The sequence below is a fragment of the Sus scrofa genome, chromosome 8, assembly GCF_000003025.6.
Source record: "Sus scrofa isolate TJ Tabasco breed Duroc chromosome 8, Sscrofa11.1, whole genome shotgun sequence".
Taxonomy (NCBI): domain Eukaryota; kingdom Metazoa; phylum Chordata; class Mammalia; order Artiodactyla; family Suidae; genus Sus; species Sus scrofa.
This window is the reverse complement of record NC_010450.4, coordinates 55,295,850-55,319,770: the sequence shown is the minus strand read 5'-3', so window position 1 is coordinate 55,319,770 and position 23,921 is coordinate 55,295,850. Positions and strand designations below refer to the sequence as shown.

Below are 23,921 nucleotides of genomic sequence, written 5' to 3'. Positions count from 1 at the left end.
AAAATGGGGAGTTCCATCATGGCTCAGGGGAAATGAATCTGACTAGTAATCGGGTTTGAGGTTTCGATCCCTGGCCTCAGTGGGTTCACTCACGATCTGGCATTGCTGTGGCTGTGATGTAGGCCGGCAGCTACAGGTCTGATTCAACCCCTAGCTTGGGAACCTCCATATGCTGCGGGTGCAGCCTTAACAAGACACACACACACAAAAAGTTTAAAATGGGGAGTTCCCATTGTGGCTTCGCAGGTTAAGAACCTGACATAGTGTCTGTGAGGATGTGGGTTTGAGCCTTGGCCTTGCTCAGTGGATTAAGGATCTGGAGTTGCTGCAAGCTGCGACACAGGTCACAGACATGGCTCGGATCCTGCATTGCTGTGGCTGTGGTTTAGGCTGGCAGCTGCAGCTCTGATTCGACCCCTAGCCTGGGAACTTCCATATGATGCTGATGTGGCCGTAAAAAAAAAAGAAAATAGAAAAAAATGATTAAAATGAACATTTCCATGGTAGCATGGTGGGTTAAGGACCCAGCATTGTCACTGCTATGGTTCAGGTTGCTGCTGTGGCTCGGGTTTTATCCCTGGCCTGGGAACTTCTGCATGCTGTGGGTGCAGACAAAAAAAATGGTTAAAGTGATAAATTTGATCCTATGTACATTTTACTCCAATGAAAAAAAAGTACGAAAAAGTGATTTTGGTTTTCTTCTTTATACCTCTGTATTTTGTTTTCTCAGTGAGCATGTTTTAGATGCAGTAATCAAAACAGTTAAAACAAAATTGGATTATATGGAGTTCCCGTCGTGGCGCAGTGGTTAACGAATCCGACTAGGAACCATGAGGTTGCGGGTTCGGTCCCTGCCCTTGCTCAGTGGGTTAACGATCCGGCGTTGCCGTGAACTGTGGTGTAGGTTGCAGACGTGGCTCGGATCCCGCGTTGCTGTGGCTCTGGCGTAGGCCGGTGGCTACAGCTCCGATTCAACCCCTAGCCTGGGAACCTCCATATGCCACGGAAGCAGCCCAAGAAATAGCAACAACAACAAAAGACAAAAAAAGACCAAAAAAAAAAAAAAATTGGATTATATATTTTAACTCTTAGAGATACTGTAAATATGACTTCATATCAGTACTTCAGTCATTTCTGGATACTTAAGAAGAAATTCCTTAAAATGAGTTCTGGTAACAATATTAGAGAATATGAATGGAAATGTGTTACCAATTAACATTCTTAGGATGCTCTGGGAATTTGATGGTTGTAGACATTTTCTAATTCACGTCTACCAGAACTGGCTATAATATAAAAAAAAGGAACATAACAAGAAGTTGACAAGGATGTGGAAAACTGGAATTCTTACACTGCTAATGCAAAATGGTATGGTCATGTGGAAAAAGTATGGTAGGTATTCAAAAAGTTAAACATAGAATTACCTTAAGACCCAGCAACTCTAGAGATTTGAAAACAGACTAAAATAGATACTTGTACACCAATGTTCACAGCAGCAGTGTTCAATAGCTAAGAGGCGAAAACAACCCAGGTTTCCATCAACTGATGAATGGAAGTACAAAATGTGGTTTAAACACAAAGGATTATTATTCAAGCATGAAAAGGAATGCAGTTCTGATACATGGTCCAACATGGATGAACTTTGAAATATTGTGCTAAATGAAATAAGCCAGATGCAAAAAGACAAATATTACAGAAGTTCGCTTGCATCAAAATCTGGGATAGGCTGATTTATGGACAGAAAGGAGATTAGCAGTTATGAGGGTTGAGGAGGTGAGGTTAGGGACCTGGAGGGTTACTGCTTAGTGGGTACAATTTCCGTTTGTGGTGATGAAAAACTCTTGGAAACAGTGCTAATAGTTGCATACCATCGTGAATTTAATGCCGCTGAGAACTACACTTCAAAAAATAGTCAAGGGGAGCTCCCTGGTGGCTCAGCAGGTTAAAGAGCCGGTGTTGTTACTGCTGTGCCTTGGGGGGTTACTGTGGCACGGGTTTGATCCCTGGCCCAGGAACTTTTTTTTTTGGTCTTTTTAGGGCTGTGCCCATGGCATATGGAAGTTCCCAGGTTAGGGGTCAAATCAGAGCTATAGCTGACAGTCTACACCACAGCCACTGCAATGCCGGATCCTTAACCCACTGATCGAGGCCAGGGATCAAACTTGCATCCTCATGGATACTAGTCAGATTCGTTTCTGCTGAGCCATGATGGGAATTCCCTGGCTCAGAACCTTGGACATGCTATAGATGTGGCCAAAAAAAAAAAAAAAAAGTTATGCAAACAAAGTTCATATTATACACAGTTTATCACATTTTTTTTTTTTTTTATTTTCCCACTGTACAGCAAGGGGGTCAGGTTCAGTTTATCACATTTTTAAAAAGTTTTCTAGGAGTCCCTGGTGGCTTAATGGGTTAAAAATCCAGCAGTGTCACTGCTATGGTGCAGGTTTAATTCCTGGCCCAGGAGCTTCCACATATGTGCTGCAGGCATGGCCAAAAAAAAAAAGTTTTCTAACTCATGACAGCTTTAGAGTCTGCTGGAATCTACTGTTCTACACCAACACCCCTTACAGTCTGGTCTGGAGACCCCCGGCTGTCGAGCCTCTTCTCATTAAACTTCGGAATCTTCTGCTACTTCACGCTTATCATCCCGAGGGTGTACAGGTACAGGGTCTGGGGGCTGTGTGACGTGAAAGGCCAGTTAGTCAGTACTTCAGGTTTGTGGGCCTCAGGGTCTCTGTCACAGGTACTCAATTCTGTCACGGCACAGAGCAGTCTTGGACACCACATAAACAAAAGTGTGGGGCTACGCTCCAGTAAAGCTTACCTTTCAAAAACAGGCAGTGGCATGGATTAGGCCCACAGGCCCATCGGGTTCTACCAACCCCTGATCTAAAATGCAGCTGTGAATCAAGCACGAAAGTGTTTGTGTCACAACTGCTAGGAGGCTTTATAATGAGAATGTGAACCTCATCTAATCGCACTTCAATTTATGCAGCAGTTTAGAAGCTGTGAGGACACAGTGACTGCAGCCAGCACTGAGAAGTGGTCCTCAAAATGAAAGAGAATAACAAAAGCTTTATTATTATTATTTTTTTTTGGTCTTTTTGCCTTTTCTAGGGCCGCTCCCAAGGCATATGGAGGTTCCCAGGCTAGGGGTCCAATCGGAGCTGTAGCCCCCCCGTCTATGCCAGGGCCACAGCAACTCGGGATCTGAGCCGCACCTGCAACTTACACCACAGCTCACGGCAACGCCGGATCCTCAACCCACTGAGCAAGGTCAGGGATTGAACCCACAACCTCGTGGTTCCTAGTCGGATTCGTTAACCACTGAGCCATGACAGGAACTCCGAAAGAGAATAACAAATGTTTTATTCAAACAAACACAAAAGCCAAAACACAGCAATCAGGAAACATTTAAACACAGGCCTGACAAACCCCAAAACACCTGGGGCATCAGCATGTTAGAGCACAAAACTAATGTTGGTCGTGAGGCTTCCCAGTAACCCAGGAAAGGCTTAACCATCATCTATAGACTTCCATGGAAAGCACGCATCCTGTTAAAAAGGATGGGTTTGACTATTTCTGTTGGCCAACCTGACTGTCAGACCCAGGGTCTGATAGGCTTCTTTCCCACTCATCCTGGCTCCAGGACCCGCTGCGATGCTCGGCCTGCCTGGCTCAGCCGTGCCCTAGGGCTTCACAGCCACTGTGGAAAACCGCCTGCCATACCCTCAAGCTGGAACATGCACACGTCCAGTGGCCTGACAATTTTACTCCTAAATGTACACCCAAAAGAAATGCACACCTCTGCTTCCAACATATGGGTACGAGAACGTGCATCACAACCATTGTCAGAACCCAGACTGGAAATTACCAAACGCCCATCAAAAACAAAACAAGTAAACGGAACGTGATCACACAGTGGAATCCTATAGGGCCCAAGACTGGACCATCTACAAGTGCACAGAATGGTGCGGCTGTGTCTTACAAAGGTTCTGCTGAGAAAAAAAGAGGAAGGCCATTTCATTTATAACATGTCCAGAAACAGACAAAGGGAATCTCTGCCTTTAATAATCAGGATACTTACTTTTATTTTTTATTTTTATTTTTAGGGCCGTACCTGTGGCATACGGAGGTTCTCAGGCTAGGGGTCAAATCAGAGCTGCAGCCACCAGCCTACACCACACTCGGGATCTGAGCTGCGTTTGCGATCTACACCACAGCTCCCGACAATGTGAGATCCTTAACCCACTGAGCATGGCCAGGGATAGAACCTGTGTCCTCATGGATATTAGTCAGATTTGTTCCCACTGAGCCTCGATGGGAACTCCAGGACAGTTACTTTTAAAGCAAGGCTGGAGTTCCCATCATGACTCAGCGGAAACAAACCTGACTATTATCCCTGAGGATGTAATTCGATCCCTGCCCTTGCTCGGTGGGTTAAGGATCTGGTGTTGCCATGAGCTGTGGTGTACTTCACAGACATGGCTCGGATCCCAAGCTGTGGTATAGGCTGGCAGCTGCAGCTCCGATTTGACCCTTAACCTGGGAACCTCCATATGCTGCAAGTACACCCTAAAAAGCAAAAAACAAACAAACAAACATACAAAAAAACAAAACAGGGCTTGTCACCAGAGGGAAACCCAAAAGAGGTCATGTTTTTGTTTCTTGAACTGGGTGCAGGCTGCATGGGTATGTTCAATTTGTAAGAATCCGATGAGTTGTACACTGTCATACAGTGCTTTCTGTCTATATATCACATATACATTTATTTTAAAAATCTTTCCTAGCTTTCAATATTATTTAGTGGTCGAGAACTGATTGTACTGTTCATTTCATAACTCCTTCTGGTCTTCCTGCCTCTGGTTTCAACTCTTCCCCAAAGGGCCCAAGTGCAGTTGTGACATTAATCCACCAAGGACCGGTTCTCATGGAACCCTCCTCCTCTGGCACCCTCCTCTACACAGAGCCTTGGGCAGCTCCCTGAAGCAGGGGAAGGGTCTTCCACTCAACAGGCTCCCGGCCACACCCTTCGCCCTCGTTATTCCCTGGCAGTCTGCTGTTCCTGTTACACTGAGTCCCCTGGGCCACATGCTCCTGTTGCTAAGTCTCTGTCCACTTTCACTATTATTTGTACCTTGAGTTTGGCCCCTCGTCAAATATCGCCCTGTGATATACATACACATATATACATTTGGCCGCCTCTTGGCACATGGAGTTCCTAGGCCAGGGCTCAGACCCGAATTGCAGTTTCCACCTAAGCCACAGCTGCAGCAACACTGGATCCTTAACCCAGTGTGCCAGGCCGGGGATCCAATCTCCATCACAGGGCTCCCAAGACGCCGCCAATCCCATTGCGCCGCAGCGGGAACTCCGCCCTGTGATACCTTATATTGTCATTTAATTGTTGTTGTAAACATCTTCTCTCTCTTTTTGTCAGTCACATTCTCCGAAAGTGGATGTTTTCAGCCAGAGACTAAACCTGCACTGCAGCAGCGACTTGAGCTTCTGCAATGACACTGCTGGATCCTTAGCCTGTTGCACCACAAGGGAACTCTCCTGTCTTCTCTTTTCTGACTGAGGTATGACTTACGTACAATAAAACGCAGGGACGGTAAACGCTCTGTTCAGTGAGGCATCACAACCGTGAGCCCCTGGGTTACCAGACAACCATCACCACCCAGAGCCAGCACGCACCACCACCTCTGACACCTCCTGAGCACCTCGGCCGCAACATCCCCTCCTTGCAGACAGAAAACTGCTCCGAGTTCTCACAACCAGAGAGCAGCTCTGCTTGTCCTGGCTGTTACGTACATACCTTTGTAAGAATCAGCTCCCGTGCTCAGGGGAAGGCAGCGGAGAGCGCCGAGCAGAGCTCAGGGGCGGTGTGCGAAGTCCAGTCCGCCGCATCTCCTGCACAGCTCGCTCTCTGTGGGTCAACATCAAACAGGAGGTTGTGCCAACACGCCGTACACAAACAAGGTCCTACTATTAGTTAAGCAATGACTACTCAATTAATTAGTATTTCTCCTAAATTTAAATCCTATGTCTTTACATCATTTTTAAGTTGTGGAAAAAAGGTTTCAATGAAAGAAATATGTACTTTAAGAGGTTATTCAAAGCCCCTCTGAATACACGTTTTCAAAGCTGGTTGGTCCCCCTCTGCCCCTACCTTTCCCACCTCTTCTTGCACATAAGTCTAGTCCTCTTCCTTCTTCCTGCCTTCAAGCTCCCAAGTGTCAGGAGTGACATGATCCACTTTCTCTTATGCTCCCCCCACCAAGGCTGGTCCGGCACTCACGGCATGGTGACTGCACTATCTCTACTGTCAGCCCTTCAGTCTGTGACTCAGACCCTTTCTGACTTGAGATCTTCAGCATCCAGGACTTCCACCTACATGGGTGCTCCACCGTTTTTTCATTATCATCCACTAAAAAACCTTTCTTAGATGTCTCCCACCCCCAGACAAATACACCCATCATCAAATTTTTATGCATAGATACGCTGCTAATGTACTGTGGCCCCTCGGAAAGCCCAAAATTATAATACCCAAGGTTTCTGTGCCATTCCCTCTTCCCCAAAACTGATACTGGCCCCTGCAGTGACCGCAGTGCTTCTTTAAGAATGCATGATCTGGAAGTTCCCGTCATGGCTCAGCAGAAATGAATCTGGCTAGCATCCATGAGGATGCAGGTTTGATCCCTGGCCCCACTCAGTGGGTTAAGGATCTTGCGTTGCTGTAAGCTGTGGTGTAAGTTGAAGACACGGTTCGGATCCCACGCTGCTGTGGCTGTAGGCTGGCAGCTGTAGCTCCGATCTGACCCTTAGCCTGGGTCCATATGCCATGAGTGCAGCTCTAAAAGGACGGAAAAAAAAAAAAAAAAAAAAAAAAAAAGGAATGCATGATCTAGATCTTGCTGGATGGGAAAGAGAAGGAACAAGATGGTCAGGTGGGTGAGGGTTTCTTTGGGGTCAAAGGAAAAAGGGGAGGAATTAATGGGGGTCTGTAACTCTAGACAAGAGAGCTTGACTGAGGACCCTTACATTGAAGAGGATTTCCATGTCAGTAATAAATGAAAATCATTAAATATATACAGTTTAGCACATTCAGAAAACAGATCTTCTAAATTATAAGAAATTAGCACTGCTCTCATGACGATGCACCCTCTAATTTCATTTCTCTTTGAAATAATAAATAATGATTTCCTAGCAAATTCCATTTATACTCCAAATTGCCTATCACTCAAAAGTTTTGATGCAAACGAATAAGAATAAAATTAGAGAACTCAGTATGACTGGGGCATTTTGCTGTACAGCAGAAAATGACAAAACACTGTAAATCAACCATAATGAAAAAATAATAAAAATCCTAAAAAAAATTAGAACTCAAAAAACAATCTGACCACTATTTGAGAATGAAATCTTAGGACTGCTGACGTCTATGGCATTGATACAGCAGGAGAGTGTAATGGAAGAAAAGTGACTTGACAAACTGATTCTCAAATCAGATTTGGATTTTAACCACTAAAGCAGGTCTCATTCCTGTTAGTGATCCCTGGAGGTTAAATTTTTCAACATAATAAGGCAAATGAACTGAAATATAAGTGAGTATGAAAACTGCTAAGCTAATTACTAAGGGGATCTATTGTAAAGATTAAGAATATAGGCTTTAAAGTGAGACACACTTGCCTGGATTTTAGTCTTGGGTCTGCTATTTACTATTTGTGTGATATTAGTTTCTGATAAGATAACATATTACCATATGTCAATGATAATAACATTATCATTGTTATACGGGATTAACAGATACATACAGAGCATCTGGTACACATTTGTTAACTGTCCTATGATCATCAGCATCGTCGCTTTTATGAAGACTTGTATTTGGAATCTCCCAGGGGACCATAATGCTTTGAGCTTCTGTAGACTCTATTAGCTTGCTGATTCCATAACTACATCTTTTGAAGGAATGACTTCATTTTTTTTTTCTTTCTCTTTTTAGGGCCGCACCCACGGCATAGGGAGGTTCCCAGGCTAGGGGTCAAACTTGAGCTGCAGATGCTGGCCTACACCACAGCCACAGCAATGCAGGATCTGAGCTGCATCTGTGACCTACACCACAGCTCATGGCAACACCGGATCCTGACCCATTGAGCGAAGCCAGGGATCAAATCTGTGTCCTCATAGATACCAGTCGGGTTCTTAACCCACTGAGCCATGGGAAGTGCAGTGATGCCCTGACTTTGCCCTGAGCAGCACTAGGTAACGTTAATACCAGATGTGCTGCTTTGTTTACTGTAGGGCTGCCCTTCTAGGAAGAATTACCAAGAATTTATCTTACACATTAATGCTAAGAGAAGTTTGCTCTCTGTAAGCCGTTATTCAATCCTTTTTGGAATAGAACAGAGAATAAATAAAAACACTGGAAATAAATAAAAACTAAAAATATCTTCTTACCGTTCATATCTTTCAGTTGAAATCTGCCTTTTCAGAACATCAAGATCTGTCTGTAATTGTGCCATTTTAGCCCGAAGCATGGTGTTTTCTCGGCTTTGACTATTTCTTAAAAACAAATTTAAAAAGTCAATAAAGGAGTTCCCGTCGTGGTGCAGTGGAAACAAATCTGACTAGTCTCCATGAGGACACAGGTTCAACTCCTGGCCTCTCTCAGTGAGTTAAGGATCCAGTATTGCCTTAAGCTGTGGTGTCGGTTGCACATGCGGCTGGGATCCCGCATTGCTGTGGCTGTGGTGTAGGCTGGCGGCTACAGCTCCAGTTCAACCCTTAGCCTGGGAACCTCCATATGCCGCGAGTGCGGCCCCCGAAACAACAACAACAAAAAAGACAAAAAATAAAATAAAATAAAGAACAAGAGTTAAAAAAAATCAAATAAATAACAAACATCCTGTTTTGTAGAGTCAAGTATTATAGACTTTTGTTTTTGTTATTAATAAATACAAATGAAGTTGACATATAAGGATGAAAAAAGAGAAGATCAGGACTTTTCAACAATAATTCTATAAATATCTGGAGCTTCCATCACAAAGTTTTCTTTTTTGTTCATCTCATTTATTTGACAAACATTTACCTTCTCACATGTGCTAAGCTCTAGAGCCATGCTGGAGATACAAATCGAGAAGACATGAACTGTAACATCAAAACATAGAGTTTCTTATTGGCTCTTCTTTGATGCCTACCTCAGAGAGACAAATATTTCTAACTCCTTTTAAAGTTAATTATTCCACTGTACTATCTACCTTGGGTTTCCTCACTTCTTCCAAAAATATGTCCAAACTCCTCCATCCTAAAAAGATAACCTCATCAATCTCCTAAAAGGCCATCAATGCACTTCGGAGGGTCAAGTCTCGTGGCCCTTTCCCAGTCTTTTTCCTAATGCGCAATGTGAGACTCCGCCATTTTGCCCCATCTGAAATGCTTTCCCTTTTCCTCGAATTGAGGCATTTTTCTAGCATTCACTCCTCCCCTTCTGTGATTCTACCTCTATGGTGAAGATAAATAGTCACACCTCTAAGTATGTCTCTTTTCTGCACTAAAGCCCTGAATTTCCAAAAGTAGCTGTCACATTAGCAAAATATTTTGGTTCTGTACCAACCACTGCACTCCCAGGCCCATGTATACCCAAAAATGGAAAAAAACTTATGTTCCTCCCATATTTTTGTATCATTTGTTTTATGCTACAAATCTATAGAAAATGATTCACTGTTGAAAAATTATTTGTGACAGGCTATTTTCCACATAAGTTGATTTATGACACTTACAATTTGCTTTCTGAAAGGGTTAATTTCTCTTTAAGTAGCTGAATTTCTGTATCCTTCTCATGGGAGGTTAAATGAGAATGAAATTCTTTATCTCTGTTTGTAGCCAACAATGATTCAAGGTTTTTAATCGTGTGTCTCTCACTTGACAGTTGTTTTTTTAACAGCTCTGATTCTGTTTTTACATTTTCTAATTCCATTGCAACCTACAAGAAGAACAAAGCAAGATTACTTTGGTACAATTTTAGACTTACTCTGCAGCCACTCCATCCCCAAGGAGGCCCTTTTTGTCTATTAAATATGTATATTCTGATTACATAGTCAAGCCAGTCTTGAAGCTTCTCAGTACCTGAAAATAAAGTTACTACTAAATGAATGAAAACTGGAAACATCTGTGTTTAAAAACATACGCTGGGTTGTTTTAAGTAATTTTTCAATTTGAGAATGGCCAAGTTCCCACTAACTTGACTTTTAAAATTAAGTAAGATTTTTATAAGCAAAAACATTCCACTTAGGAAGCAATGAATTGCTCTACCCTTCATTTAAGTCTTACTTTTATTTTTTTATTTTTTTTGGCCATGCCCACAAAATGTGGAAGTTCCTGGGCCAGGGATCGAGCTTGCACCACAGCACTGAAAATGCCAGGTCCTTAACCCCTAGGCCACCAGGGTACTCCTAAGTCTTAATTAAACAGAGAAAGAATGTATTGGGAGACTTGTAGTCTCTAAATACTCATCTAGTCCAAACGGCACCTAATTTTATCACCACGTTTTCCTGAGAAACCTTGGGAAAGATTCTAGAAGTCAAATCTAGTTGTCAAAATCCTGTGGTCATAAGTCACTGCTCTGAAGGAGGACAAATACATAGGCAGTGAAGGGTAAGGTAAAACAATGAGAGCAGGACAAAATATGCACTGTGCCAGAATGCTATCTTCCATGTTCTCACCCTCTCCAACTCAAGGCTTTTGGAATTCAACTGTTGGGTCATGATGTCTTTGCCAGAATCAAGCTTAATGCAAAGTTCTCTGAGAGATGACAAGTCATTTAACACTGCTGCTTTCTCCTCTTCCTGCTGTCTCAGCTCTTCTTCTAATCTAGACACGGCTTTTGCCATTGATGAGATCTGAGATTCATAAGCATGATGTGCATTTATGTGCTGAAAACAGAAAAAGAAACAGGTACAAAGTTAAAGGAACCAAGGAATTTTAAAGGTTCGAATCTGTGTAGGTATAACCTCACTTTATAAATCTCTAAGAGCTAATGTTTGCACATTTTAAGATACTATCAGGAAGTTGTTTCTATTTAAAGGTGGTCTGTTTATGCTTAAAAAAAAATAAATTCGGAGTTCCCGTCGTGACGCAGTGGTTAACGAATCCGACTAGGAACCATGAGGTCGAGGGTTCGGTCCCTGCCCTTGCTCAGTGGGTTAACGATCCGGCGTTGCCGTGAACTGTGGTGTAGGTTGCAGACGCGGCTCGGATCCCACGTTGCTGTGGCTCTGGCGTAGGCCGGTGGCTACAGCTCCGATTCAACCCCTAGCCCGGGAACCTCCATATGCCGAGGGAGCGGCCCAAGAAATAGCAACAACAACAACAACAACAACAAAAAGACAAAAGACAAAAAAAAAAAAAAAAAAAAAAATTTCTGTGTAAGTATCAATCACAGTAACGAAGTATCTCATGAGTATGTTTGGAAGATGTGAAGATGAAAAATACTGTTTTAGAGTTGTGACTATGAGGGATCTTTGAAATTAACATATAAGTGTTTCCTTTATAATTTCTCTTTTTTACAATAATGCCTTTTTTAGAAAAAGTAACATAGATACTTGCCACTCTTCAATTGTTTTTAGTTAAATTCTGAATTCCCATAATGGAATTTTCAAATGCCCTGTGGCATAAGAAGTTCCTGGGCCAGGGCTCGAATCCAAGCTGCAGCTGTGACAGATGCCACAGCTGTGGCAATGCTGGATCCTTAACCCTCTGAGTGAGGCCAGGGATCAAACCTGCATCCTCATGGATGCTAGTCAGATTTGTTTCCACTGAGCCACAATGGGAACTCCCTGGACTTTGTTTTAAAACTGAAGTCATATTTAAATTTAATTTAACCTAATAATAGTACACAACTTTATAAGATTTTAATAACTAAAATAATGAACAAAATTTGAAATACTGATAAAGAATGTTTTCCTAGAATAATCCACATTTAGAATTTTTCACAATTTGAACTGTAGGTGATAAATACAGATATAAACTCCACTTATAGAATTTAGGAAGAATTTCACCTTTGAAAAATAAATTATTAAGCAGGCTTTACTGAAATGAATGAACATTGAAAATCTCACACAATACTGTGAAGATTTAATAAATTTCAACGGTGGCAGAAAAGTAAATATTTGGATTTTCTAGATACTAGTGAATTCATCAAAATTCCCCCAAACATAAATGTGGGTCGGTTTCATATACCACATAAGAACATGAAGAATGACAAAGAACTAATGAATACTTTCTCCCGAGAACTTTTTTTTTTTTTCTTCCATTTCTTGGGCCGCTCCCGTGGCGTATGGAGTTCCCAGGCTAGGGGTCTAATTGGAGCTGTAGCTGCCAGCCTACGCCAGAGCCACAGCAACGCAGGATCTGAGCCGCATCTGCGACCTACACCACAGCTCATGGCAACGCTGCATCCTTAACCCACTGAGCAAGGCCAGGGATCGAACCTGCAACCTCATGGTTCCTAGTCGGATTCGTTAACCACTGCGCCACAACGGGAACTCCCCGAGAACTATTTTGATAGTTGAAAAAACTTCCTTTAGTTCTTACACTCTTAAAAAAAACCTACAGAAATAGTGTGTTAGTTTCCTAGGACAGCTGGAACAAATAGCTGGGAAGCTTAAAAAGGCAGAAACTTGTCCGCTTGCAGTTCTGGTGGTTCCGGTCTGAGACTGAGTTGGTGGCAGAAGTGGTGTCTCTTAGGTTCTGAGGAAGAATCTGCTTGGAGCCTCTTGTCCTGTGCTTGTGGGTTGGGGGAAGGGCCCTGGGGGCTCCTGGCCTGCAGACAAACCACTCCAGCCCTGCCTGGTCTTCAGCTGGCTTCCGCCCACATGTCTTCTAGGCCAGGTTTTGCTTGTCTTGTAAGGATACCAGTCATGGCGTTAGGGCCCGTCCTGGTCCAGTATGACCAGTTGTGGCATCAGGGCCTGTCCTAGTACAGTATAACTTCATCTGAAATTGATAAGATTTGCCAGGATCCTATTTCCAAAATAGTCATATTCGTAGACACTGGTGGTTAGGAATTCATTATATTCCGGGGGGGGGGGGCATAGTTCTACCAACCTTCTGTCTCCCCCAAATTCGAGTTATTCCCAAGTGCAAAATATATTCATTCTATCCCAACATTTCAACATCAACTCTAAGTGCAAATTCTTCTCTACCTCAGGATGGTTAAGACTCTGGGTCTAGTCCATCCTGGGCAATGACCTATTCCCCTTCTGCAGATCTGTGATACAAGGAGACAAGCGACCTCCCTCTAAAATACAATGGCAGAACAGTCTTAAAATGGAGGTCCCATTTTAAAAGGGTGAAAATGTAATAAAGGAGTTACTAAACCAAAGTAAGCCTGCAATCAAGCAGGAAACTTCCGTTGGCTTTCAGGGCCTACACATCATTGCCTACGCCCTGATGCTTTGTCTCCCAGGCCTCCTGGGGCAGTCCTCAGCAGCTGGGGCTCTCCCCATGCATGCCCAGGGCCATGCCCTTTGGGGGTGCCAGAGCAGGAACAGCCCACCAGCCTTTGAGCTGCCGCCGCAGCCCTGGGGCTCTGAGGCACCTTCAGAGTCACCCTTCCCTTTTCTTGAAGGAGAACATTTTTGTAACTCTACTGGCCCATTTTCTGCAGTAGGAGCAGAGGTTCAGCTTTCTCTCCTCCATCCCTTTTCTGCCCCTTTCAGTCCAAGCTGGCAGTGTTCCCATCAGGGCAACTGGCTGACCTATGAAGCACTCACTTCATCTCTTTACCAAGAGGCTATTCTTGGCCCTGCCTCAAGAATACACTGTCTGTACAGGTTAAGATGTGCCTTTCCAAATCATTAAGCTTGGGCTCCTTTTTTCTGCTCAGAAATTCCTTCCTCAATTTTTCCCTTAGCAGAAATGAAGCTGCACCTTCATATTTGGCTTGGAAGTTTCCTCATAGAATTACTCAAGTTCATCACTGAGAAACTGTGCTTTTCTTCTAAGAGCAGACCGCAATTCAGCAAGTCCTCTGCCACGGTATTGTTAAGAATCACCAGCACCCAGTAATGTGCCTTGATTCCACTCCAGACCTTATTAGAAGGATATTCTTATTCCTGGACCAATTCCACTGATGACAAATTATGTATTCTGTAAAACCACAAGTTTTCCTTGCAGCTTGCCTTTTTTTCCCTGAGTTCTCACCAGAGTTGCCTTTAATGTCCGTCTTTCTACTAACACTCTTTCCAAGGTAACCTTGGCTGCTTGTCTCAGGTACCTCAGAGCTCTCATGTGTGCGTCACCTAATTCCACAGACCCGTTGCAGGTTTGATACATCAGCACCCCTTCCACAGACTAGATCCTTCCAATAACAGAGACGACTGCTCACAGCTCCGGAGGGCCGGGCTGAGGTCTGGGCATCAGCGGGCACATGCTCTGAACCCTCCTGGCCATGCTGACTGGGACCGTCCTTGGCGGACACATAGCTGCAGCTTTTGCCTCCGCCTTCAGACAGTCCCTCCCCGTGTCGTCTGTGTCTAAATCTTCCTCAGTTTATAAGGACACTGCTGTTAGGTCAGGGTGTACCCCACCTAGCATGACCTCATTTTCACTTCATTACATCTGCAAAGACTCTATTTTCAGTCTATTTAGTTGATGGTTGTTCAGCAGTTAGTTGTGATTTTGGTGTTTTCCGTGACAGGAGGTGAGCTCAAGGCCTTTGGTCCCCTGTCCCGTCTGGAATCTATTTCCTCTTCAGTAACACCACACTCACAGGTAGCAAGAGGAAGGACAGGAATACACATGGGGTGAGGGGGGCATAATCCTATGCACCACAGGTCATCAATACTTTCCTCTGAAAGATGAAGACTGACCTCAATATGGTATCAACAAAACACAAGAACAGAACAGCTACTGTTCTACATCAATCTAACTTACTTAGGGTTCTATATTTTAACTGAATTCAAAATTTTATTAAGAGACATATTAGATTGTCTTTATAACAAAAGCTTACTCAAATCCACATGCAACAGATAGATAAAAAAAAATCCACATGCAAAAGAATGAAGCTGGAATCTTATCTTTTTTTTTTTTTTTGTCTTTTGTCTTTTTTGTTGTTGTTGTTGTTATTGTTGCTATTTCTTGGGCCGCTCCCGCGGCATATGGAGGTTCCCAGGCTAGGGGTCGAATCGGAGCTGTAGCCACCGGCCTACGCCAGAGCCACAGCAACGTGGGATCCGAGCCGCGTCTGCAACCTACACCACAGCTCACGGCAACGCAGGATCGTTAACCCACTGAGCAAGGGCAGGGACCGAACCCGCAACCTCATGGTTCCTAGTCGGATTCGTTAACCACTGCGCCACGACGGGAACTCCTGGAATCTTATCTTGTATCATACAAAAATTAACTCAAAATGGATCAAAGACCTCAACATAAAAGCTAAAATTATAAAACTCATAGAAAAAAAAAAAAACCAGAAAAAGCTTCATGATGTTGGCTTTAACAATGATTTCTTAGATATGACACTGAAAATACAGACAACGAGAAGAACAGATACACTGGACTTCATCAAAACTTAAAACTTCTGTAGGAGTTCCTGCTGTGGCACAGTGGGTTAAGGATCTGGGGTTGCTGCAGCTGTGGTGTAGGCTGCAGTTCCAGCTCAGATTCGATCCTGGCCCAGGGAACTTCCATATGCTGCAGGGGTGGCGGAAAAAGAAAACAACAACAACAAAAGCCAAAAACACTTCTGTGTATCAAAGGAGAAAACTGAGTGACGGATGGCCACAAGATGGGAGAAAATACTTATAAATCTCACATCTAAGAAGGGGTTAGTATACAGAATATATAAATAAATCCTACAACCCAACAACAAAAAACCTCATTAAAAATAGACAAAGGGTTTGAATAAATATTTCTCCAAAGAAAATACACAAATGGCCAATAAACAACAAAAAGATGCTCAACAGGACTAATCATTAAGAAAACATAAGTCAAAACCAAAACGAAATACTTCACTCTCACTGGGATTGCTATTATTTAGAAAACAAAACAAAAAACCAAAAATAACAAGTGTTGGCAAGGCTGTGGCAAGACTAGAGCCTTATATTGAGATGGGAACGTAAAACAGGGCTGGCCTGGTGTAAAACTGCATGGCAGTTCCTCAAAAAATTCAACATAGCATTACAGTATGACCCAGAAATGCCACGTCTAGGCACATCCTAAAGAATTGACTCAAATAGATGCTGTACAGCCAGGTCAGTGGCAGCAATATTCTCAACAGCCAAAAATGGAAACAAAGCAAATGCTCACTGACAGAGGAATGGGTAAACAAGATGTGGTACGCACATACAGTGGAGTATTATCCAGACTTAAAAAAGAATTCAATTCTGACATGCCACCACATGAATGAACCTTGAGATCTAGTGAACTATGTGAAATAATTCAGTTGCAAAAAGACAAATACTGTATAAATCACTTAATTGAGGTACACAGAAGAGTCCAATTCATAGAGAGAAGCAGCGGAATGTGGTTGTCAGTGGCTGTGGGACAGAGAAAGGAGACTGAATGTTTAATGGGTACAGAGTTTTAGCTGCAGAGACGAGAAAGTGTTGGAGAAGGATGGTGTGACAGTCGCACAAAATGCATGTACTAACTGCCACTGTATACTTAAAAATGGTTAAAATGGTAAATTTGATGTTATGTCTATTTGACTACAATAGAAAAGTAATGGGGTTCCTAAGGAAATTCTCAGAGGTAGAGACAAGAGATTACCATTGACCTGGATTTTATCAATCAAGTGCGGGTGAATGATTTCTGCTTTACTAAATAAGGTCTGCACAAGACAAATGAAAATACCTACCTCCTGAATTTCCTTTTCTAGCAGCTCCACTCTCTCTCGAAGGTGTCTCCTCTCGGTGTCAATGGAGAGCAGCTCCAGGCGGACCGAGCTGCTCTCACCCTCAGCTTGGTGGGCTTTGACCTCCCAGTCTTCAGCACGGTGGTGAAGCATCTGAAATCTATCCAGCAAATCCTGGTTTTCTTTTTCCTGGTTGAACCACAATTAAATTGTTTCTCAATTAGTAATTGCCACTCATGTCATTAACATATACACACATCAGGATTTTTGTTTTAATTTAGGCAGCATAAGCCACTTGTGCAGACAGTATACTAAGTAAGATCTGTGAAGAAATATACAAAGACAGTAGGTAAGAGCTTCGCTCTTAGACGTTATCATCTCACAGAGGAGATGGAATAAAGAAACATGAAAAAGTTAAAGAAAATCAGTGTTAAATCCAACAGAAACAGGCTTTTTTTTCACCTTAGCAGCCATTAAGCTCTCCCATCGTGACACTTCAGTTATGTAATTATGGACTCGACTTTTCATTTCCTCTTTTTCTTGCACTGCTGCTTCTAATTCCAATGAAATTTGCTGTAAGTCAGAAAAGTGAAGACAAATTTAAAACGAACGTAGCACCTAACGAGTTCTATTTATGTTCAAATAGCTTTTTGTGAATCTGGAGAATAAGAGTGAGTAGGAAAAAAGGAAAACTGCTCTTGGGCATTATTTTCACATGTTTTTCCTGAGTGATCCTGACTTTTTTTTTTTTTTTACCAGATATTACGCATTTCCCACAATACAGCTGACCATGTATCTGGCATTTAAACTAAGGGCTAGTTATGCTCAGGAGTTGTTGACATTAAAAAAAAAAAATCATATATCAGCAATATGCTCTGTAATGAATAATTTTTTAAAACATAAAATATTTAAAATAGGAAAATCATTGGTCTTTTTGGTATAATCTTTCAATAAACCAGCAAAAATAAAACAAGTTTCTTTCAGCATTTGCCATTCTAAAACATTCTTTAGTTAACTTGCAGGTATATCACTGAGCCACTGGAAATAAGTACAAATAATTAAAATCCATCATGGGTCTTTAAAACAACACTTTTTGGGGTAGGCACACATGGCATGTGGAAGTTCCTGGGACAGGGATCGAACCCTTGCCACAGCTGTAACCAGAGCCAGAGCAGTGACAACACCAGATCCTTAACCTGCTGAGCCATGAGGGAACTCCTAAAACACATCAACTCTACCTGAGGAGCTGACAGCGATTTCTGCCATAGAGGACACAGTGCCCCTAGCAAGGATGAGACCACAGCTGAACCCTTTTGTAAGACAGAGCAGCATTCTAAACATTCACTTTATTTTTTGGCTGTGCCCATGGCACGCAGGAGTTCCCAAGCCAAGGATCAAACCCCAGCCACAGGAGGGACCCAAACCGCTGCAGTGACAACACCAGTTCCTTAAGCTGCTGTGCCACATGGGAACTCCAAAACCACATTTTAAAATACCCTTATAAACACCATTCTCCTTAAAAAAAATATTTCTTTTGTTGCTGATATTTATATAATTAAAATTTAGAAAACATAGTTACAGCTTTAAAATTCAGCCGTGACTATACTGTAAAACTCTGTATTAGGAAACTACCAAAGTCGATGCCCTGTGCTCATACCTGGTTTTCTCTTGCCACTGTAGCCAGATCATCCTGTAACCTTCTGTTTTCCTTAAAGGATATTTCTTTAGCTCTTCCTACTTCATCGAGTTCCTTGTGAGCTGCATCAAGCTGGCGCTGGAGGCTGCTGATCTCACGGTCCCGATGAAGCAATGTTTCCTTGAGCTGGCTGTTACAGGAGTGGGGCAGCAATAATTTTAAAGGAAGCTCTTTGGAAACTTTAGTTCACTTTAAAGAAAATTGTTGTGTCTAAACTAAGAACACTAAGAATTCAAGAAAGGACAATGACTGCATTAAGACATTGACTAACTAGTGAAGCAGACATTTTAGAGCTCTACCAATTATCATGTGCAAATTGATTATTCCAAAAGTCAAGTAAAAACAGAACTTTACAGGTGTTAGGAGCAGAACATAAATGATTCAACTGGCAAACATTTATTTATTTATTTTATTTATTTATTTTTTTTTGTCTTTTTGCTATTTCTTGGGCCGCTCCCGCGGCATATGGAGGTTCCCAGGCTAGGGGTCGAATCGGAGCTGTAGCCACAGGCCTACGCCAGAGCCACAGCAACGCGGGATCCGAGCCGCGTCTGCAACCTACACCACAGCTCACGGCAACGCAGGATCGTTAACCCACTGAGCAAGGGCAGGGACCGAACCCGCAACCTCATGGTTCCTAGTCGGATTCATTAACCACTGCGCCACGACGGGAACTCCGGCAAACATTTATTAATGTTTAAGTCCCCACTATTATACAATACATAAGGGTATGTATAATAAATACAAGTAGCAACTTTTGCCTTGAAGTAGAGAGACTGGACATAAAAAGTAAAATCTTGTAACAGTGTTCAAAAAGCTTTAGATGTAGAATAAATTTAACACACTGGCTACTAAAGCAATCTAAGTTTTAATGATTAGGGTCTGCACAGGGTAATTACAGTAGAAATGAGAAGTATATATGTATAAAAATAATCAATGACATAACTGCTTAGATGTGGAAGACAGAGAAGGGAAGAAAGTTAAAAGAGGCATTTCCACGCAGGAGACTGAGAAAATGATAACTGCCACTGGCAAAAATTAGAAAATAGAAAAAGATATCCAAAATATACAAACAGCTCATTAAAAAAACAAAACAAAACAAAAAAACAAATGAAAAAGGCAAAAAAATCTAAAAATTTTCCAATTTCTCCAAAAAAGACAAACAGATGGCCAATAGTTACATGAAAAAATGCTCATCATCACTAGTTAAAGAAACTCAAATCAAAACTACAATGAGGTACCACCTCACATTGGTCAGAAGTGCCTCATTAAAAAGTCTACAAATAAATCCTAGAGAGGGTGTGGAGAAAAGGGAACCCTTTTCCACTGCTGGTGAGCATATTAAGTTGGTATAACCACTAAGGAAAACAGTATGGAGGTACCTCAGAAAACTGAAAATGGAATTACCATGTGATTCAGTAGTCCCACTCCTAGGCATATACCCAGACAAAACTATAATCCAGAAAGATTTATGCACCCCTATGTTGATTGTAGCACTGTTCACAATAGCCAAGACATGGAAACAACCTAAGTGTTCATCTACAGATGAATGGATTAAGAAGATGTGGTATGCTTACACAATGGAATGCTACTCAGCCATAAAAAAGAACAAAATGATGCCATTGGCAGCAACACAGATGCAACGAGAGATTCTCCTACTAAGTGAAGTAAGTCAGAAAGAGAAAGACAAATACCACATGCTATCACTTATATCTGGAATCTAATATATGACACAATGAATCTGTCTACAAAACAGACTCGTGGACATGAGAGCAGACTTGTGGTTGCCAAGGGTGAGGGGTTTGGGGGAGGGACTGAGTGGGAGGATGGGGTTAGTAGATGTGAGCTATTGTATTTAGGATGGATAAACAACAAGGTCCTACTGTATAGCATAGGGAATTCTATTTAATATCCTATGATGAACCATAATAGAAAAGAACATTAAAAAAAATATACATAGGAGTTCCTCTGTGGCTTAGTAGGCTAAGGACCAGGTGTTGTCACTGCTGTGGTTCAGGTCACTGTTGTGGCATGGGTTTGACTCCTGGCACAGGAACTTCCACAAGCCACGTAGCAGCCAAAAAGAAAAAAAAAAAAAGTGTTTTCCTTTTGGAGTTCCCTTGTGGCTCAAGATACAGCTGTGGCATGTAACTCATGTTACAGACCCTGGCCTGAGGACTTTCACATGCTGAAGGTGCGGCCAGAAAACAAAAATGCAAATATATATATATATATATATGTAACTGAATCACTTTGCTGTGCAGCAGAAATTAACACAACATTGTGAATCACCTATACTTCAGTAAAACAAGTCACAAAAATTTTCCTATTGCTAGACTGCTATTCAAAAAGTTGCATTCACTGAAAATTTCTAAAAAAGCTAAATGCCATTCCTTTGATTACTTACTTCAAAGAAGATTCATACTCTGAGACTGTTAGCTTCATCTGAGTAATAGCTTTTTCCTACAGAAATTATAAAAATATGTAAGATTCTATACCATTCATACAGAAATATCCTCAGGTGAATATATACAGTTTATCACATTTACATGGTTTAAATCCAATTATATAAATTATGCTACAAAAGAGCCCCAAGTAAACACATCTCCATGTCCTGATTATAGTTCAGACATGCGTGTATTTCTGTGCACTCTAAGAATATGAATTGTTTCCCTGAGTTTGCTGTAATTATATAACTTAAACAATATTCTAGAAATAGAACTCTTAGAGATTCAAATTACTGGGATAAACTGAAATTTAAACATAGTAGAAAATATGGCTTTGGGTCTTAGGAACTTTATACATGAGTAGTAAGAACTGCATATCTGAAACAGAGGATAAAATAATATTTTCTGTTTAGATGCTGGATAACATTACTTAATAGTCACATACTTTATTAGCTAGGATTTCGTGCAAGTTTGCAATCTTCTCTGTCTTTTCATCTACTGTCTCCTGAAGAATGTCTTTTTCTTTGTCAATAACACCAATGGTCTTTTTCATCATGTGAGCCTCTTCATTCTGTGATGTCATCTTGAGGTGCAGTTTACCTATAAATGAAAAGAAATGTTGGCTAGACAAAGTAAATTAGGATTAGCAAAAACAACATTTAAAAACACCTACCTATTTTTTCCTCCAATATTTTAACTTGTGCCTGGGCTGATTCAACTTCAGTTCTTTTCAGGGAAAGTCGGTGCTGACAGTCCTCAAGTGACTGCTGGAGCTGCTCATTTGCCAGCCTGAACAATCAGTGGACAAAAACAAGTGGAACTCTTTAGCTCTGGTACAAGTCATTTTTTTAAAAATGGAAGATCTTAAAAAATATATTTTTCTTATTTTTAAAGTTTCTTTTATCTTATTTTAAAGCTCTTCCAGTATAATCAATGGCCTTATATTATATATATTATTTCTTTCTGTCCATCATTCTTCAAAATGGTTTCATCTTCCGAAAAATGACATGGTATAAAAATCTTTTTCTGGAGGCTACCTAGTAGCTGTAAAGCTTTTCTCAGTTTCCGAATATCAACTCTTACTCTAACAATCTATTGGCAACAGTTGAGGCAAAGGCTGAGTCCTGTCTTTACAGAAAGGGCTGGCACTTCAAGGTCCTGCCCATTCTGACCAGGGAGCTTTTACTTCTGCTTCTATTCTTGCTTTCTGTTCTGCTTTGTTTTGGCTGTGCCCATGGCATGCAAAGTTCCCAGGCCAGGGACTGAACTTGAGCCACAGCAGTGACTTGCTGGCTCCCCAACCACTAGGCCCCAGCGAACTCCTATTCTGACATTTTTGATAGTCAATTAGAAGTCACAGTGAACAGGGAAACAGACGTTGACTGCAATGCAATGAGCATTTAAGACTGAAGAATGGACATGTATGTGTAACTGGGTCACCATGCTGTACAGTAGAAAACTGACAGAACACTGTAAACTAGCTCTAATGCAAAAAAATAAAAATCATTATTAAAAAAAAAGACTGAAGAATGGTTTCGGGAAGCAAAAAAAAGTGGACATAGAGCAGAAATAAAGACATTCTAAATGAATCTCTTACTGATCAGTAAGATTTTTGTTTCCAAAGTAACAGGAATTTGCTCTGTCATCTAGGATGCTTCTAGCACTGGCCTAGGAATTCTCAGCAGGACTTGCTGCAGAGGAGTGGTTCCTACACTAGGCTATTTACTGGGAACTTCCACAGGTTCCTTTTAGGGTTTCTCTGAAGATGGAAGAAGACACCAAAGGCGGCTTAGCTTAGAATCTCCTAATTGATCCTGAAGGAGGCTGGATCCCGAACCCATCAGTAAGATGTGACGTCTCTCACAGATGCTGGGGTGTGGTACTGACAATTCTGAGATACTCAAACGCAAAACAAAGGGCCTCAGCAGCTCTAATAGCAGTGACATGATGACCTAGACCAATCTTCAGAACCGCAAACCAAAGAGAGCCTGGTCAGACTCTAAGGTCATAACCCACTGTATTCAGGCTATTCATAGAAGCTGCAGTCACTGCTCTGAGGGATTTAACCACAGGAAGTGGAGAAAGAAGAAAGCTAATAGTCACTGTATAGATAATTTATAAACATTTTCCTAGAACAGTTCCATAATTAGAACTATTACTTCATAATTTTATAGAAACAAATAACCAGTAACGTGTCCAAGGTGGCAAACCAGTCAGGCATAGCAAACAGGGAAACCAGGCCAGTCTAACACACGGAAACCAGGTCAATCTAACACATGGAGACCAGGCCAGTCTAATACACCGAGACCAGGTTAGTCTAACCTGGTGCCAGCGTGTCCTGCTACCTCATCACATTGCCTTCTCGGAGGGACACAGGCCACACTTTATGTGGAGGGACGGGTCTGCCAGTCAGAATGTAAAAAAAAAAAAAAAGAGAGAGTTCCCATTGTGGCTCAGCAGTAACGAGCCTGACTAGCATCCATGAAGACACGGGTTCAATCCCTGGCTTCACTCAGGGGGTTAAGGACATGGTGTTGCCATGAGCTGTGGTGTAGGTAGCAGACATGGCTCAGATACAATGTTGCTGTTCCTGTGGTGTAGGCCGCAGCTGTAGCTCTGACTGGACCCCTAGACTGGGAACCTCTAAAACAAACAAACAAAAAGGAATACCCCTGAGCTCCTAGTGAAGGACACCAAGCAGCCATCAGGGCCTGAAATCCTAAGCGGAAGTAAAAGTCTCTTTCCAGCTACATTCATTAGCAGGATTAATTCCTAATGAGAGCAGGGCTGATAAATGACAGTGAGATAACATCCTGATTGATTGTTGATTATACATATATAGGAACAAACAGCTTTGCTTTTTCCTATTCTTGTATAGACATGGAGGGAATAAGAGATTCTGTATCAGACCTTGGAGGTAACT

The 23,921-nt window shown here is 41.9% G+C and overlaps 1 protein-coding gene across 3 annotated transcripts in view; it reads right to left on the bottom strand.

Moving 5' to 3' along the window:
- CEP135 (centrosomal protein 135) overlaps nt 1–23,921 on the bottom strand; it is a 72,495-nt gene that overhangs the window by 3,626 nt on the left and 44,948 nt on the right. For all 3 annotated transcript variants that reach the window (XM_021101350.1, XM_021101352.1, XM_021101351.1), the window contains 10 exons: nt 21,672–21,787; nt 21,444–21,598; nt 20,959–21,014; nt 18,513–18,681; nt 17,318–17,428; nt 16,859–17,044; nt 10,722–10,931; nt 9,780–9,982; nt 8,458–8,562; nt 5,819–5,929 (listed from right to left, as the gene is read on the bottom strand). In XM_021101350.1, the coding sequence (XP_020957009.1) occupies nt 5,830–5,929; nt 8,458–8,562; nt 9,780–9,982; nt 10,722–10,931; nt 16,859–17,044; nt 17,318–17,428; nt 18,513–18,681; nt 20,959–21,014; nt 21,444–21,598; nt 21,672–21,787 (1,411 nt within the window). In that variant the 3' untranslated portion in view covers nt 5,819–5,829. The remainder of the gene's footprint in view (nt 1–5,818; nt 5,930–8,457; nt 8,563–9,779; nt 9,983–10,721; nt 10,932–16,858; nt 17,045–17,317; nt 17,429–18,512; nt 18,682–20,958; nt 21,015–21,443; nt 21,599–21,671; nt 21,788–23,921) is intronic.